Source organism: Mustela nigripes, chromosome 1, assembly GCF_022355385.1.
Source record: "Mustela nigripes isolate SB6536 chromosome 1, MUSNIG.SB6536, whole genome shotgun sequence".
Taxonomy (NCBI): domain Eukaryota; kingdom Metazoa; phylum Chordata; class Mammalia; order Carnivora; family Mustelidae; genus Mustela; species Mustela nigripes.
The window spans coordinates 49285445-49299927 of NC_081557.1; the positions used below are offsets into that span (position 1 = coordinate 49285445).

The window sequence follows — 14483 nt, forward strand, 5'->3', positions numbered from 1 at the left end:
ACAAGCTGATGGTTGGTCCGGTTTGTCTCTTCTCACTGGAACACAGGCCAGTTGATAAAGTGACTACCTTTAGGTCAGGTGTCTGCTCCTGGCCCCATCGAGTGTGGTCAGAGTGGGGCAAGGTCCTACAGAAGAAACCAGGGCTGCCCAGGCAGTGAGCGTTGTTGGGGTGGGGTGGGAGGAATGGCATCCTTTAGAAGGAGTAGGAGAAAACCCAAGCCTTAGCTTTCCTGGTACATTCCACTGCTGTCTACTCTGCCCATTGGTGGGTTCCTGGTCTAGGGTGGACACCCCTGACCAAACAGTGTTGGGTGTGGGGATGCTGAGCTGGCCTGTGGGTCCAGCTGCTTGGCTGTGGTCAGGTATGGGGTAGGACTAGAGAAATCCAGAGCATCAGCTCATTTTCCCCTCCTGTCAGGGAACTGAGTCCCTTGGTCAGCGATTTGACTGCCTGAGGCTCTGGCTGCCAGGCCGACTCCCTTGTGGGAGCTGCACCCCTGCAGCTTCTGGTGTCAGCGGGAGGCTGCCGAAGCTACAGGGCTGTCCGCCGCCTATTCCGTGTGCTCCTCCGTGGGGCTCTCCAAGGGACCAGCACCCTGGGCCAGGTGGCTCTGAATTAGGCCCAGTCCCTGTTGCCAGGCCTGGTGTTTCTCTGCGAGCCACCTGGCTATCACTCTGATCCTTGGGTCTTGGGGTTGACCAGCTCTCAGCTTGTCAGGCCATTCCCCATGCTCGACTGCAGACTGTGAGGAAAGGGGAGACTGTCTGTCCAAGCCTGACCTTGTCTGCTTCTGTATCTGTCGATGGCCTTCCTCTGTCTCTACCAGGGGCATCCCAAGCCACTAATCGGGAGAACATCCAGAAGGCTATCAGCCGCCTGGATGAGGACCTGACCACCCTGGGCCAGATGAGCAAACTCTCGGAGAGCCTTGGTTTCCCCCACCAGGTCTGTGCTCTCTGCCTGAGGCAGGGGGAGTGGGGTAATGGGGGTTCCCAGACCCTATCTGAGGGAGAGAGAACAGCCTCTTCATTGCCTGAGGAAGAGGTCACTCAGCTCTGTCACTTATTGGAAGGGAAAAGTACAGCCTTATGGCAGCTGAGGGAAGTGATGTGTTCCAGGCCTGAGGGTGGAGACACAGCTCTGTCCCCAGCTGAGGGAGGAGAGAGGGCCCATCATGTCTTGGTGGGGAGGTCAGGTCCCCACTTAGTTCTCAGGGCAGGAACAGACTGTGGGGAGATGTCAGGGCCTAAGGCTGGGCCCTCCACCCGGCAGAGCCTGGACGAAGCACTGCGGGACCTCTCAGCTGCCATGCACCGGGACCTGTCAGAGAAGCAGGCGCTGTGCTACGCGCTTTCCTTCCCCCCTACGAAGCTGGAGCTGTGCAGCACGAGGCCCGAGGGCACGGACTCCTTCATCTTTGAGTTCCCTCACCCTGACGCCCGCCTTGGCTTTGAGCAGGCCTTTGATGAGGCCAAGAGGAAACTGGGTAAGCCAGGCCCATGCTGGTGTCCTCTTTCCAGCACTTCCAGGCAGTGGGCGGCACCATGCCGCGGTGTGGGAGATCAGGAACCAGAAATCCCAAGACCCCTGTGTCCTGTGCTTCAGTCCCTGCTCAGGGGGAGGGTGGCCTGAGACTCCCGAGGAGAAACGGGACTTGCTCTCCCGGGCCGGGGGCGGGGATTCAGTGGATGGAAAGGGTGAACTTAGGACGGGGCACTGCTGTGGAGAGGAGACAGGACCCTCCTCCCTGCGCGTCCTCCGTACACTCTGAGCAGGCCTGGAGCAGGGAAAGCTGTTAGAGTCTGTGGCTTAGAGGATCTTTGAGACTTCTGGGTCTGCCTCCCACACTGTACAGGTGGGAAAATTGAGGCTGGGGACAAGCAGGGCATAACCCACAGCCCCCTCGCTTTCCTCTGAGAGACCCTGATGAGCAGGGTGGGAAGGGAAATGGTCGAGGGCAAGGTGGAAGCTGAGCAGTATTTGTCCATTTCCACTACAGCCTCCAGCAAAAGCTGTCTAGACCCCGAGTTCCTGAAGGCCATCCCTATCATGAAGACCCGCAGTGGCATGCAGGTGCGTGGGGGGCCCCGGCCCCGCGGGTACACATGGTTTTGTTGGGGGTCCACAAGGTGCCTGTCTCGAACATGACAGCCGCCCCGTGTCTGTGAGTTTACTACTCTGCACACACATGTGGCTACTATGTGGGTCGTCTACATATGGGTGTGGCCACACACATCTGTGTGTGCACGTGAGCGAAGGCTGTCCGATGGGCATGAGGTGTCTACGTCACGTGCCTAAGTCTGACTACATCTGGACAGCGGTTACCACTTTTCACACTTGTTACCTCATACATTTGGGATCGTATTTAGGGTTTCCACGTGTGTGGCTGTCTGTACACGTATGTATGTGAAGGGACGAGACTGACATCATGCGGGCATATGTGCCTCTGGCCCACAGAGTGGCCCATGCGCTGTGCATGTGTGTGTGTGTGTGTGTGCGTGTGTACACGTGTGTATGGGGGGGTGTCCTGGGAGTTCATGCCCCCCCCGCACTGTAGGCCCACCTCCCTCCGTTCCGCCAGCCAGCTGGAGAGCGGGGCGGGGGGAGCTGGCAGCCCTTCCCACATTCACCTTCCCCTGTCTGTTGGTGCCGTCTACAGTTCTCGTGTGCAGCCCCGACCCAGAGCAGCTGCCCTGAGCCCATGCCTGAGGTGTGGGTGTGCAACAGCGACGGCTACGTGGGTCAGGTGTGCCTGCTGAGCCTGCGCGCTGAGCCTGACGTGGAGGCCTGCATCGCTGTCTGCTCCGCCCGCATCCTCTGCATCGGTGCCGTGCCTGGTCTTCAGCGCCGCGGCCACAGGTGAGGCCGGCGACAGTGGGACAGCCGGACACATCCGGCTCCCAACCCCTGCGCAGCTGTGGGCGAGGCTGGTGGATGGGGCGGGGCCTTGGGGGCTGGCATCCAAGCAGTGGGACAGAGCCCCAGCTCCTGGAAGCTTCCATCCCCACTCCTATATCTCACAGGGAGCGGCCTGCCTCACTGAGGAATCCCCCAGAGATGGCCCTGGAGACCCCTGGTCCAGAACTGGACGTCGAGGCTGTGGATGAAGAAGCAGCAACGCTGGCAGAGCCGGGGCCCCAGCCCTGCCTCCATATCTCCATCGCAGGCTCGGGGCTGGAGATGGCCCCAGGCCCTGCCGAAGGAGACCCCCGCCCGGAATTGGTGCCCTTTGACAGCGACTCCGATGATGAGTCTTCACCCAGCCCCTCGGGAACCCTGCAGAGCCAAGCCAGCCGGTCCACCATCTCCTCTAGCTTTGGCAGTAAGTGCCTGGCTTGGGGCTGTCAGGCAGGGTGGACTGCCCTGAGGAGGGGGCACCCAGCAGGTACTGATGGGTGAGGAGGGACCAGTGTCAGCAAAGGCATGGCATCGAGTCTCAGGATGTTAGCACACAGAGCAGGGCGAGCCGGTAAGGTGGGGGAAGGGGAACTGGGACAGCAAGGACCCAGACGGCAGCGGGCCGGTCAGGCCAGACCCCGAAGACCCCAGAACGCCCTGTCAAGTAGGGGAGATGGAGTAGGGGCTGGAGTGGTTGATCCGCCTGTCCACAGCATGATGGTGGATTGGCGTGTGTAGCCAGCAGAATAACTAGGCCTGAGAGCGGCAGATGCCTCGGGGAAGCGGGGAACAGGTGGGAGGCCCTCAGGAGGGACTTGGCCGGGAGGGAGGCATAGAGGGGAGATGTGGGCCTGGAAAGGTGACAGGTCTTGGGCCCAGCAGAGGGGAATGGAGGTAGACACCTTTGTCTCCCTCAGATGAGGAGACTCCGAGCTCCAAGGAGGCCACGGCAGAGACGACCAGCTCAGAGGAGGAGCAGGACCCTGGCTTCTTGCCCCTGTCGGGTTCCTTCGGGCCTGGCGGTCCCTGCAGCACCAGCCCCATGGATGGGAGAGCCCTTCGCCGCTCTAGCCGTGGCTCCTTCACCCGGGGCAGCCTTGAGGACCTGCTGAACGTTGACCCTGAGGCCTACCAGAGCTCTGTGTGGCTGGGCACTGAGGATGGCTGGTAGGGGCAGGATAGGAGCCAGGGACACAGAACCCCGAGCTCTGTGCTTGGGAAACCACGTGGTATCCTGAAACAGAAGCGGGAGGGCTTAGGGTCCAACCTCAGAAGTACGACCCGCTGGGGCTCCTGCGGGGTCTGAAGCCTACAGGGAGGCTTTGGGATCTCAGTACCTTGGCCCCTGGCAGGGGGGAGGTGGTGGTGGGACCGAGGTGGAGGGCGAACTGCAGGGGGCAAGCCTTGGTCACAGGTGCATGCTCCAATTCACAGCGTCCACGTGTACCAGTCCTCTGACAGCATCCGTGACCGCAGGAACAGCATGAAGCTCCAGCACGCGGCCTCTGTGACCTGCATATTGTAAGGCACTTGGCCAGTCCTCTTGGTCCAGACCCTCCTACCCATGCAGGCCTCCTTCTGTTCACCCAGCTCTCCCTGTTCTACTGGCCCCTTCTTTCTGTGGAGGCTTGCCCTAGGCCAGCTGGGCCTCTCCTACAGTGTGTGACGGTGGGCAAGTTACTACCCCTTTCTGGCCTTGGGCTCCCTACCTGGAGCATCAGTCTCTTGGGCATCGTAGCCATTCTGTCTGGGAGTCCCTTGGCCCCAGGGGACCTCCTCTGGCCTCCTGAAACCCCTGACTCCTTCCCCTTTGCCCTGCCCAGGTATCTGAATAACCAGGTGTTTGTTTCTCTGGCCAATGGAGAACTTGTGGTCTACCAACGAGAAGCAGGTGAGTGCCCTCCATACCCCGCCCTGCCAGCGTGACTGGTGCAGGCTCTCTCCCTGAGGCCCATGAGTGAGTCTGGAGACATGGCTCTGGGCCCCTCTCAGGCCCTCTCTGGGCCTCGGTGTCCTCATGTACAAATGCGGAGTTTAGCATCTATAATTACTTTTGTGGGGGTGAGGCTCCAGGGCAATACCAGACTGAATTTGCTGTTTTCTTTATCCTGCTCCCACTCCAGGCCATTTCTGGGACCCCCAGAACTTCAAGTCAGTGACCCTGGGTTCTCAGGGGAGTCCCATCACCAAGATGGTGTCCGTGGGTGGGCGGCTGTGGTGTGGCTGCCAGAACCGGATCCTTGTCCTGAGCCCTGACACACTGCAGCTGGAGGTACCGGTGGGCGTGGGGATAGAATAGGTGATTTGGGGTAAGCTTGGCCCATGAGAGAGGGAGCTGAGACCATGGGGGCCATAAAGCATCCATCTGTCCAGAGAGAGGCCCGTGATTGATCGGAAAACCCTCTGAGCTCTAATATCCTCTGATCACAGAATCACTGAGCTGCAGGGGAAAAGCCAGCTCCATTTTTAATTTCTGAGGCTTAATGGGGGGCTTCACTGAAACCAGGCTTTGACAGGTTGGTCATCTAGACCAAGGAGCGAGGCCACCTCTGCCGTCAGCCAGGGGGCTTTCTGGAGAAGTCTGGTGTGAGCTGTAGGGGTGAGGCAGGTACTGGTGGAGCATGAGGCAGGGAGGGGCCGGGGAGGGCAGGCCTGCCAGTCGCCCACATGCTCTCTCTCCCTCCCCTCCCACCGCTCCGGCCAGCACACGGTCCACGTGGGCCAGGATTCCAGCCGCAGCGTGGCCTGCATGGTGGATTCCAGCCTGGGGGTATGGGTGACGTTGAAAGGCAGTGCCCACGTGTGTCTCTACCACCCGGACACCTTTGAGCAGCTGGCAGAGGTAGACGTCACACCCCCTGTGCACAGGATGCTGGCAGGTACTGACCTCCATCCACCCCTGCCCCTGCCCCTTCCCCTTCCCCTTGGAGCCCTTCTGCCCCCATATCGAGGAGGCTGAGCCGGGGGCCAGGAGGCAGCCCTAGCTCCAGTCCATCTCGCCCCCTAGGCTCGGACGCCATCATCCGGCAGCACAAGGCCGCCTGCCTGAGGATCACGGCGCTGCTGGTGTGCGAGGAGCTGCTGTGGGTGGGCACCAGCGCCGGAGTCGTGCTCACCATGCCCACCTCATCCAGTGCCGTCAGCTGCCCGCGAGCACCCCTCAGCCCCACCGGCCTAGGCCAGGGGCACACTGGCCACGTCCGCTTCTTGGCTGCCGTCCAGCTGCCAGATGGCTTCAGCCTGCTCTGCCCAACCCCGCCACCTCCCCCAGACACGGGTGGGTTTGTGCCCCCTCCTCTGGCCCAGAGGGTCCGGATTCTGTTTAAGATCCACCCCCTTTTCCATCAGAAGAGGTTTTTAAGAGGGAAGAAGAGTGCAGTACGGGCTGGAAGTGGCACAGAGAGCAGGAAGTAGGCTCTAAAGTCCCCAAAATAAAACCTTCCCGGATGTGGGCTGTGTGCACACCTCGGTCCAGAATTGTCACCGGAGATAGGGAGTGAACTGTAAGAACTGTCACCTAAGAATCAGACCATGGCACAGTAAGGGATGCAGACAGCAGGCAAACAGAGAAGGCCAGAAATGAGGGCCAGGGCAGGGCGTCAGGAAGTCCCGGGCAGAGTGGGAAATGGAGCAGAAGCAACTAGAACACAGAATGGCAGGCGGGACAGACATGGACTGGGAAGGTTAGCAAGGGAAGCGTGTTAGGAGATGGCATCCGTCAAGGAGCGCCACAGTGAGCCAAGGCTTGCTTTGATCAGGCAGGAAACCGTATTCCCATGAGGAGGTGCTTGTGGGAACCGAGAAGCAGGGAAGCTTTGGGCGGGAGAAGACCTCAGCATCCCAGCTGGGAAAGTAGGAAGCGGTTTAAGGAAGACAGTACATGTGTAATGGGGGAGGGGTTGCCGAGAGCTTATGTCACTCTGACTTGGACGCACAGATAAGAGGTAAGAAGTTGTGTGACTGCCAGGAAGTGGGTATTTCTTTCCAAAGATGTTCTTGGCTAACAGGAAGTAGGATTCCCCCACAGAAAGTATGCCTGTTTTTCTTCCTGTCTTCTAGGGTGAGGCAGGCCCTTAGGGGACAGCACAGCCACCAGTCCCACTCCAGCTAACAGACTGTCTCTCTCTCCATCCTCCAGGCCCTGAGAAGCTGCCATCCCTGGAGCACCGGGACTCCCCTCGGCACCGAGGACCTGCCTCGGCCAGACCTAAAATGCTCGTTATCAGTGGTGGGGATGGCTATGAGGACTTCCGACTCAGCAGTGGGGGTGGTGGCAGCAGCGAGACAGTGGGCCGAGACGACAGCACAAATCACCTCCTCCTGTGGAGGGTGTGACCCTGTCCACCGTGGCCCAGGACTTGCCTGCCCAGCTGCCCTCGGCCTGCTTGCCTCTTCCTAGCCCACACTTGCTAGCGGTCTCTGACCGGGAACGTCCCACCAGGGGCACACCTGTGCCTGCGCAGGCTCCCTTTCAGCCCTGAGGAAGTATTCCTGATGGAACTCCTGCTGGCCAGCAGGCCAAGGCCTTTGCCAACCCTCCAGCTGCTTCGGTGCCCCCAGTCATGACAGGGGTGGGGCAGGGGGGCATGTGGGCTGCCCAGGACCGCTGTCCCTGGAGCTTCTACCAAAGACACGGCCGGGCCTGGACCCCCTGGGGCTAGGGAGGGCCATGTGCAATATTTGGAGGGTTTTCTGGGGGCAGTGGGAGGGCTAGGGACAGAAGCCTTTCCCATGTACAGTATTTATGTTCCTTTCTAGATGCGTACCTTCCCAAGCACTTATTTATGCAATGACCTGGGCAGGGGTGATTTGAGGAAGTCACAGAAGGGGAAAGACCCTATTCCTGTTCTGGGGGCCACCCTGGGGCCCTAAGCGAGCCTTCCTGGAAGGACCAATCCCCCTCATTACATACTTGCGCACACATGTGCATAGACACATGGGTGTGTGCACGTGTGTGCGCGCACACACACACACACACACACACACACTGCATGTTCAGGGCACTAGAATATTGCCTCTTAACATACACTTTCCATGGCCTTGTCATGATTGGGCTGCCCTCCAGTATCCAGAGCCAAGGACCAAGCACCCTCAGTCATCCAGAACAAGGTGATGGCTGCAGGGGGCAGTGACTCCCGTGTGGGGGCCTCCCCAGGCTTTGGCATTTCCTAACTTGTTGGCAGTGCCTTTAGTCGTTTCCAGATTTGTTAACACTGATGGGGACTTGGACAGGGCTCTTTCCTGGCCTGAGCAGGGAAGAGGAAAGGGCCCTTGTTCTCCTCCAAGCTGCCCCCGCAGCTCCTGTGTCTCATGCACTGGCACATATGGTCACCTTGGCAGGGTGAGCCTGGGAGCCCCCCTCACTCGGATCATTGAGACCCTCTTTTCACACCCTTCCTGCCAGGGCAGCCCCTCCAGGAAGAATACCCAAAGCCCAGGGGCTGGATATGGCCTCTTCAACTGGGAACCACTTACAGGCAGCCTCTTCCCTGCCCCCTGGATGGCCGGAGCCAGTCTGACCCCCAGCCCCCTTGCTTCTTCAGCTGCAGCTCCAAAGGTCTGGTTTCAGATGGGGTTTGTTTGGTTCTGTTTTTGTTTGGGGTGCGTGGGTCATTGTGGTCTTAGAGTTATGTTTCTCTTGCTACCAAACAGTCATGTATTAACTTTCCTTGGATGATGAATTTTAAAGAGTCAATAAATAGAAACACCAAATGACCACTCCCCATTGGTGGCACGGGGGCCTCCAGCCACCAGCCTCAGGGCTCCTCAGCAGACGGGCCTCCCAACACCACTCACTTGAGCAGAAGGGAGGGCTCAGAGACCAAGAAGGTGCTGGGAAGGCAAGGCCACAGGCAGGTCGCTGTCCCTGTCTGGGCTGTTTCTCTCTCTCGTCAGGAAAACAAGGTCTCATGCCCATTCACAGCTTTGTGACCAGGGCGACATGTTAGAATGCCTTACAGATTACATGTGTGAATATAAAGTATGATCCATAATTATATGTCCATATAAGTATACATTCCCAGGCTCCCCACAGCTTTTCAGTTGCTGGGCCTGGGATGGGGCTTGGGAGACCGAAGCTGACAGCATGTGACAAACAAGGCGACCAGAAGACCAGACGGCTCCGGCAGGAAACGGTGTTCTGCAGCAAAGCCTTGTGTGAGGCTGGGGAATCTGACAGAAGCCAAAGTGACTTAACGCTTTAGAGCAAGGGTGGAATCCAAGTCTGTCTGATTTCTGGTCCAAAGTGTGGTAGGTCATTAAATCAGACGGAAGAACACAAAGGCCAACCCATGGGGCCGGCCAGTCCTGGAGGGCAGATCCCCTCCCCACGGGGTACCCCTGCAGAGCTCAAGATGGCGACCACTTGTAAAGGGCAGAGGCAGGGCCCCGCTCTGCTGAACACCTTGGAACCTTTTTCAACCTAAGTGATCAGTTGCTGAAGAGGGAGTGTAGTTTCATGCTTCGCAAACTGAAATATACACACCTCGGGTCTGCTGGGCCGTCAAGGTCCATCTCCGCAGCATCACTTCACCTGGAATATCTGGGGAGGAGGGGATAATATTATTATTATTATTATTTAAGATTTTATTTATTTGACAGACAGAGATCACAAGTAGGCAGAGAGGCAGGCAGAGAGAGAAGGGGAAGCAGGCTTCCTGCTGAGCAGAGAGCCCGATGCGCGGCTTGATCCCAAGACTCTGAGATCATGACCTGAGCCGAAGGTGGAGGCTTAACCCACTGAGCCACCCAGGCGCCCCAGGGGATGATATTAAACACACATATTCCAGAATGGAAGGCAATGGTCATGTGGAATTCATGGTGAAAAACAGAACACAGAAAGCTTTGAACGGAAAGTTTTGCCATTAACTAGCTATGTGACCTTGGAGGAGTTCCATCCCCTGTAAGCCTTCATTTCTTCCTCTATAAAATGGGGCCTATGATCGTTTCCCCCCACGAAGAAGAGATTTGTTGTGCCCTGAAATAAAAGGGGGGAGCTAACTAGTGGGACCACTAATTCAGTAGTTTCCAGCACAGTAGCCCGGATATGGGAGCTCCCTCAGGACACCTGGCCCCTCCACCTTGAGACTCTGCTCCCTCCCTTGCTGCCACATGACTGTTGTTCTCACTGCTCACAGTGGCTTCTGTGGCCTCCCGGCCTCTATGCCTTCAACACAGGGGCCCTGGCCAGACTTTAGTTTCGGTGCTGGGCACCCAAGGGCGGGTCCCCGACATTCTCCCAGCTCAAGTGCCTCAGCAGGATTGGGCCTGGCCCAGCCAACTGTTACTTAGGAGGTCACATCCTGGGGCCCTGGTCAGCCTCTGGATGGGTGGTTAGCCCTGAGCCAGTCAGCAGTGGGCAGGGAGGTCTTGGGATGAACAGTCATCAGGCTGCTGGCCATGGAGAGAGTTCTGGAAGAATCTGCTCCTCTAAATCAGTAGTTCTCGATCTTGGCTGCACATTAGAATCACCTGAGGGGCCCAGCCCACACCCCAGACCAATTAAATCAGAATCTGGATGGTGGACCCAGGTGCCACTGTTTTTCAAGGGATCTGTGTTGAAGTATAATGTTTGTACAGGGAAGTACACAAACTTGTGTTTGTTAGCATGTGACTTGATGAATTTTTGTGAAGTGAACACCTCCAGATCAAAAAACCCATGATTTCGTCACCCTGAAAGCTCTTCGTATCCCCCCTCTGACTCTGTCCCCCCACACTAACCACTACCCTGGCTTATGACCCCACGTTTTAATTTTGCCAGCCCAAACTTGAAACCAGGGTATGACCAGGGCTGGCCAGGGTATGACCAGGGTCAGAGGAAGTGGGGCTTAGGTTTTGTATGGAAACGGAACAGCCTGAGCCAAGGCAGTCAGGGGAGGGGAGGGCCCAGAGGGAGGAGTCTGCAGGGCAGGCCCAGCTGGAGCAGAGGAAATGGTAGGGGAAGCCAGAGTGTGAGCCACTTATTTTGTTCCTTGCTCCATTCCCAGGCTGCCTGATACACAGTAGAGGCTCAATAAATACTTGTGGAATTCAATCTGGAGGATCCAGTTGGGGTCCCCCTTTAGGTCTTAAATGTCACAGGACAATAACTCCAGCTCCCAATTATTGTTTGCTCCAACTCAGGAGCATGGACCATCTCGCCAAATTCTCATGACATTAGTACCATTATTCTCTTTTCAGATGAGGAAACTGAGGCTCAGGGAGGTAAAATGCCTTCCTCAAGGTCACCAGTCTGCTAAGTGGTGCAGCCTGGATTCACGTATGGTCTGTCTGCTTGGGGCTCTATGGCTCAAGGGAGAGAGGAGGGGCAGCCACGCAGAGTGGCTGGAGGACAGGAGGATGGAGTCTGAGCAGCCACATCCAGTCACTCAGGAGATGTCTGACTCGTATTCTGTAGACCAGCCCAGGGCAGGGTGTCCTGACCTCAGAGGATGGGAGACAACCATCTCTTCTTCAAAGGGGTTCTCCAAGTGATCCTTGGGCTGGGGACAGAGGGTAGGATTTAGCTAGCTGACATCCACCTCATGGGGAAGATGAGGCACAGAGAGGGTTAGGGACTTAACCTCAGGTCACACAGCAAGGCAACACTGAGGCTGGGGAGCTGGGGTGAGGTGGGTTAGCGGGCAGCCCAGGCAGGAAGATTTCCTGTGGTCAGAACAGTCAGAGAAAGACCCTTAGAACCCAGGAAGCACAGGACTGGATTAGCTGGTCTCCAGGGGCCCCATTGTACACCTCAAACTGGGGTTAGTAGTAGTCTGCAGGTCTAGAAGTCTTGGTGTAAGCCATGGCAAGTCTGGCTAAGGCCCTGGCTTAGACCTTCTGGGGAGGAGATGGGGTACCCAGACATCCAAACTCACGCCTCAGCCCTAGCCTCTCCTCACTGTGTGACCCTAGGCAAGTGTCTGCTGTCCCTGGAACCAATGACCTATGTGAGCCCTTCACATCTTTTGCATGCCTGCCAAACACCAATTCTCCCTTCTGTCCTCGCAGACTTTAAGCCACAGGCGAGGTTGCAGGAAGCAGCAAGGGAAATTGCTATTTTGGGCCCATTATGGCCAATGAGGAGCCGTCCCTGGCAAAGGCAAGTGAACAGGCCTCCTAAGCTGGATCAGGAAGAAATTGCAGGGCTGAAGTGAGAAGGGGGACATTGAGCAGAGTCCACATGCCAGACTGCAGGGAGGACACTGAGCAAGAACTGAAGACACAGGAGGAGAGGGAGCAGATAAGGGTTCTGAACCCAGTGTCCTGGAAGAAGCTGGTGTCCCCGACATGGGGTCTCAATAGATCCTCACTACACCCTGGGCTGGTGAGCTTGCACTCAGAGAGGTAAAGTCACTTACTTAAGCCACACAGGCCACACAGCCTGGCAATGGCAAAACTGGGACTTGACCCCTATCTCTGTGACCCCAGAACCCAACCCCAGTGAGATTCCAGACCCAGCTCAGGGTCTGGACCTAAATTTGGCCTGAGCCTAGCTCTCGGGCCCAGCAGCCTCAGCTCAGTTCCTGTCCTGCCCCAAGTCTGAGGCCCACCCTGGCCTCCTAGCCACAGTTCCTCCTTAGACCAAAGCCCACCCCTCTCCTTGGCTCCCTCACACAGGGGGGCAACCGACATTTAGAGGGGTAGGACTTGGCCAGTTAAAGGTTAGTCAAGTGCAAAATATTGAAAAAAAAATTTTTAAAGATCTTTTACTTTTAAGTAATATCTGTACCCAATGAGGAGTTCAAACTTACAACCCGGAGATAAACCGTCCTATTATTCTCCACTGACTGAGCCAGCCAGGAGCCCTTAGAGAGCATTCCTCCTGCTTTGTACTTCCTTGTTAAAATTCCATTGCGGCCAGCAGAGGGCGCCACGATTCCTGGTCCACACCCGCAGAGACTGACATCTTGTTCAGATCCCTTGTCAACAACAGTACTGCATGGCTCAGATCCTGTGGGACAGGGTCCCCACTGCAGGCAGGGCCTCTGTGGAGCATGGAGCCCACATCCCTGACTCTGGAGCACCATCACAGCTCATACTGGCTTACTGGGGCCTGTGTGGGGCCGCCTAGGGTGAGGTGCAGGCTTTCTCTGGGCTCAGCTCCTCAGCTGTACTATGACAAGTTCACATGAGATGGTCTCTGAGGTCCTTAAGGGTAGGGATTGTAATGCTAAGATTTCGCGGGCTCATCTGCGATGCCAGGAGTTTTAAAAGCCTGTGATTGTAAGAGTCCTTTGTTCTCCAGCCTGTGGCTCTCCAAGATCCCCAAGAAGTCAATTTAAATCTTCTGTGGCTTCCACAACTCCTTCCCTGCCTCCTCACTAGATGCTCCCAGATTCTTTGGCAGGGTCCCATCTATAGCTCATTGTGGCTCAGGAGTCAGAGCTCTCAGTAAATAACAATTAGGCTCCCTCATAACCTGAGGACTCGGAGAGAGGGGAGGCGTGTGATCTGTGGCTCCAGGAGCTACGACTCTACAGAGCTGCAGCCTGAGAGCCCCAAAGTGCCAACCAGAGCCCCCAGAGCCACAAGAGGGACCACATCAGCCCCACCATCCCTGCTCTGTTCTCTTGGCTCTGGGGCTACTGCCCACCCTTTCCACTTGTGCAGGTGGGGCAGATTGCCTCGTCCCACAGACAACTAGAACAACCTTTAGGTAACAAGTCTGGTCCCCGGACTTTCAGGTGGGGAAACTGAATCTGGGGAGGGATTTGACCAAAGCCTCACAGAGAGCTGGCAATAGGGCAAACCCTCTGTAGGATGTCTGATTGACGGCCAGTGCTCTTGACCGAAAAGCATTTCCCTCTTTGGCCTATTAAATGGCACATGACATGCCACCATTTGAACTGTGGAACTTGGAACTGGGGTATAGAAAGTCCCCTTATAAAGAAAACATTTGCAGGAACAGAGAAGTTCTCTTGGGTGCTCTCTCCCCCTCACCAGGTCCCCTCTGGCTCCTCTCTGGGCTCCCCCTTCATGCCCTATGGGCTTGGATTCGGGATAGTCCCCCCCTGGAACCACCTGTGCTCTAGCCCTAGGGGGCGGTCTCCATTGAGATATGAGGGAGAGGGGGCTGTGATGCTGCCATCAGTCACCTGGAGCTCTTCCTGCTCTTTTCCTACAACCTGGGCAGGACCCAGGGAAACAAAAACTGTTCTCCTGCCCCCCCTCCCTCTGCGGGTGTCCATTTCTCTTCCTGGAATCTCCTGGCCCCTGGGGACCTGACTTACCCCACCCCCTCACCCCACAGCTCAGATTCTATGACTCAATTTGTTTAGAATTCTCCACCTCTCCCCACCATCTATCCCCAACAGACTTATTTACCTTCCTCTACCTCTGTCATGGTCTATGATTATCCTGATCCCAGAGAGGCCTCTGTGCCCCTCCCCCTCCGCATGAGGCCCTCCCTGCTGTCCTGGGAGGACCACTGGAGTTTCCCTCAATAGTAATGAGTAGGGGGAAAGTGGCTGCTGAGCTGCTGCCTCCAGATCACACAACTCCAGGGGGCACAATTCACAGAGTTGGGAATACAATATGCTTAGTGTCTTGGAGTCCCTAGTCACTGCCTTGCTGGGCACCCTGATGGCTGGCAATGGGAATTGGC

At 56.9% G+C, this 14483-nt stretch overlaps 1 protein-coding gene across 1 annotated transcript in view; it reads left to right on the forward strand.

Moving 5' to 3' along the window:
• The window catches only part of ARHGEF17 (Rho guanine nucleotide exchange factor 17), a 56290-nt gene extending 47455 nt beyond the window's left edge, over positions 1-8835 (forward strand). Inside the window, exons 10-21 of the mRNA XM_059410246.1 lie at positions 828-946; positions 1274-1487; positions 2001-2074; positions 2661-2860; positions 3025-3323; positions 3817-4066; positions 4334-4420; positions 4723-4790; positions 5023-5171; positions 5604-5778; positions 5907-6176; positions 7038-8835. Coding sequence (XP_059266229.1) covers positions 828-946; positions 1274-1487; positions 2001-2074; positions 2661-2860; positions 3025-3323; positions 3817-4066; positions 4334-4420; positions 4723-4790; positions 5023-5171; positions 5604-5778; positions 5907-6176; positions 7038-7234 — 2102 coding nt within the window. The 3' untranslated portion in view covers positions 7235-8835. The remainder of the gene's footprint in view (positions 1-827; positions 947-1273; positions 1488-2000; positions 2075-2660; positions 2861-3024; positions 3324-3816; positions 4067-4333; positions 4421-4722; positions 4791-5022; positions 5172-5603; positions 5779-5906; positions 6177-7037) is intronic.
• The last annotated feature ends 5648 nt before the right edge of the window (positions 8836-14483 follow it).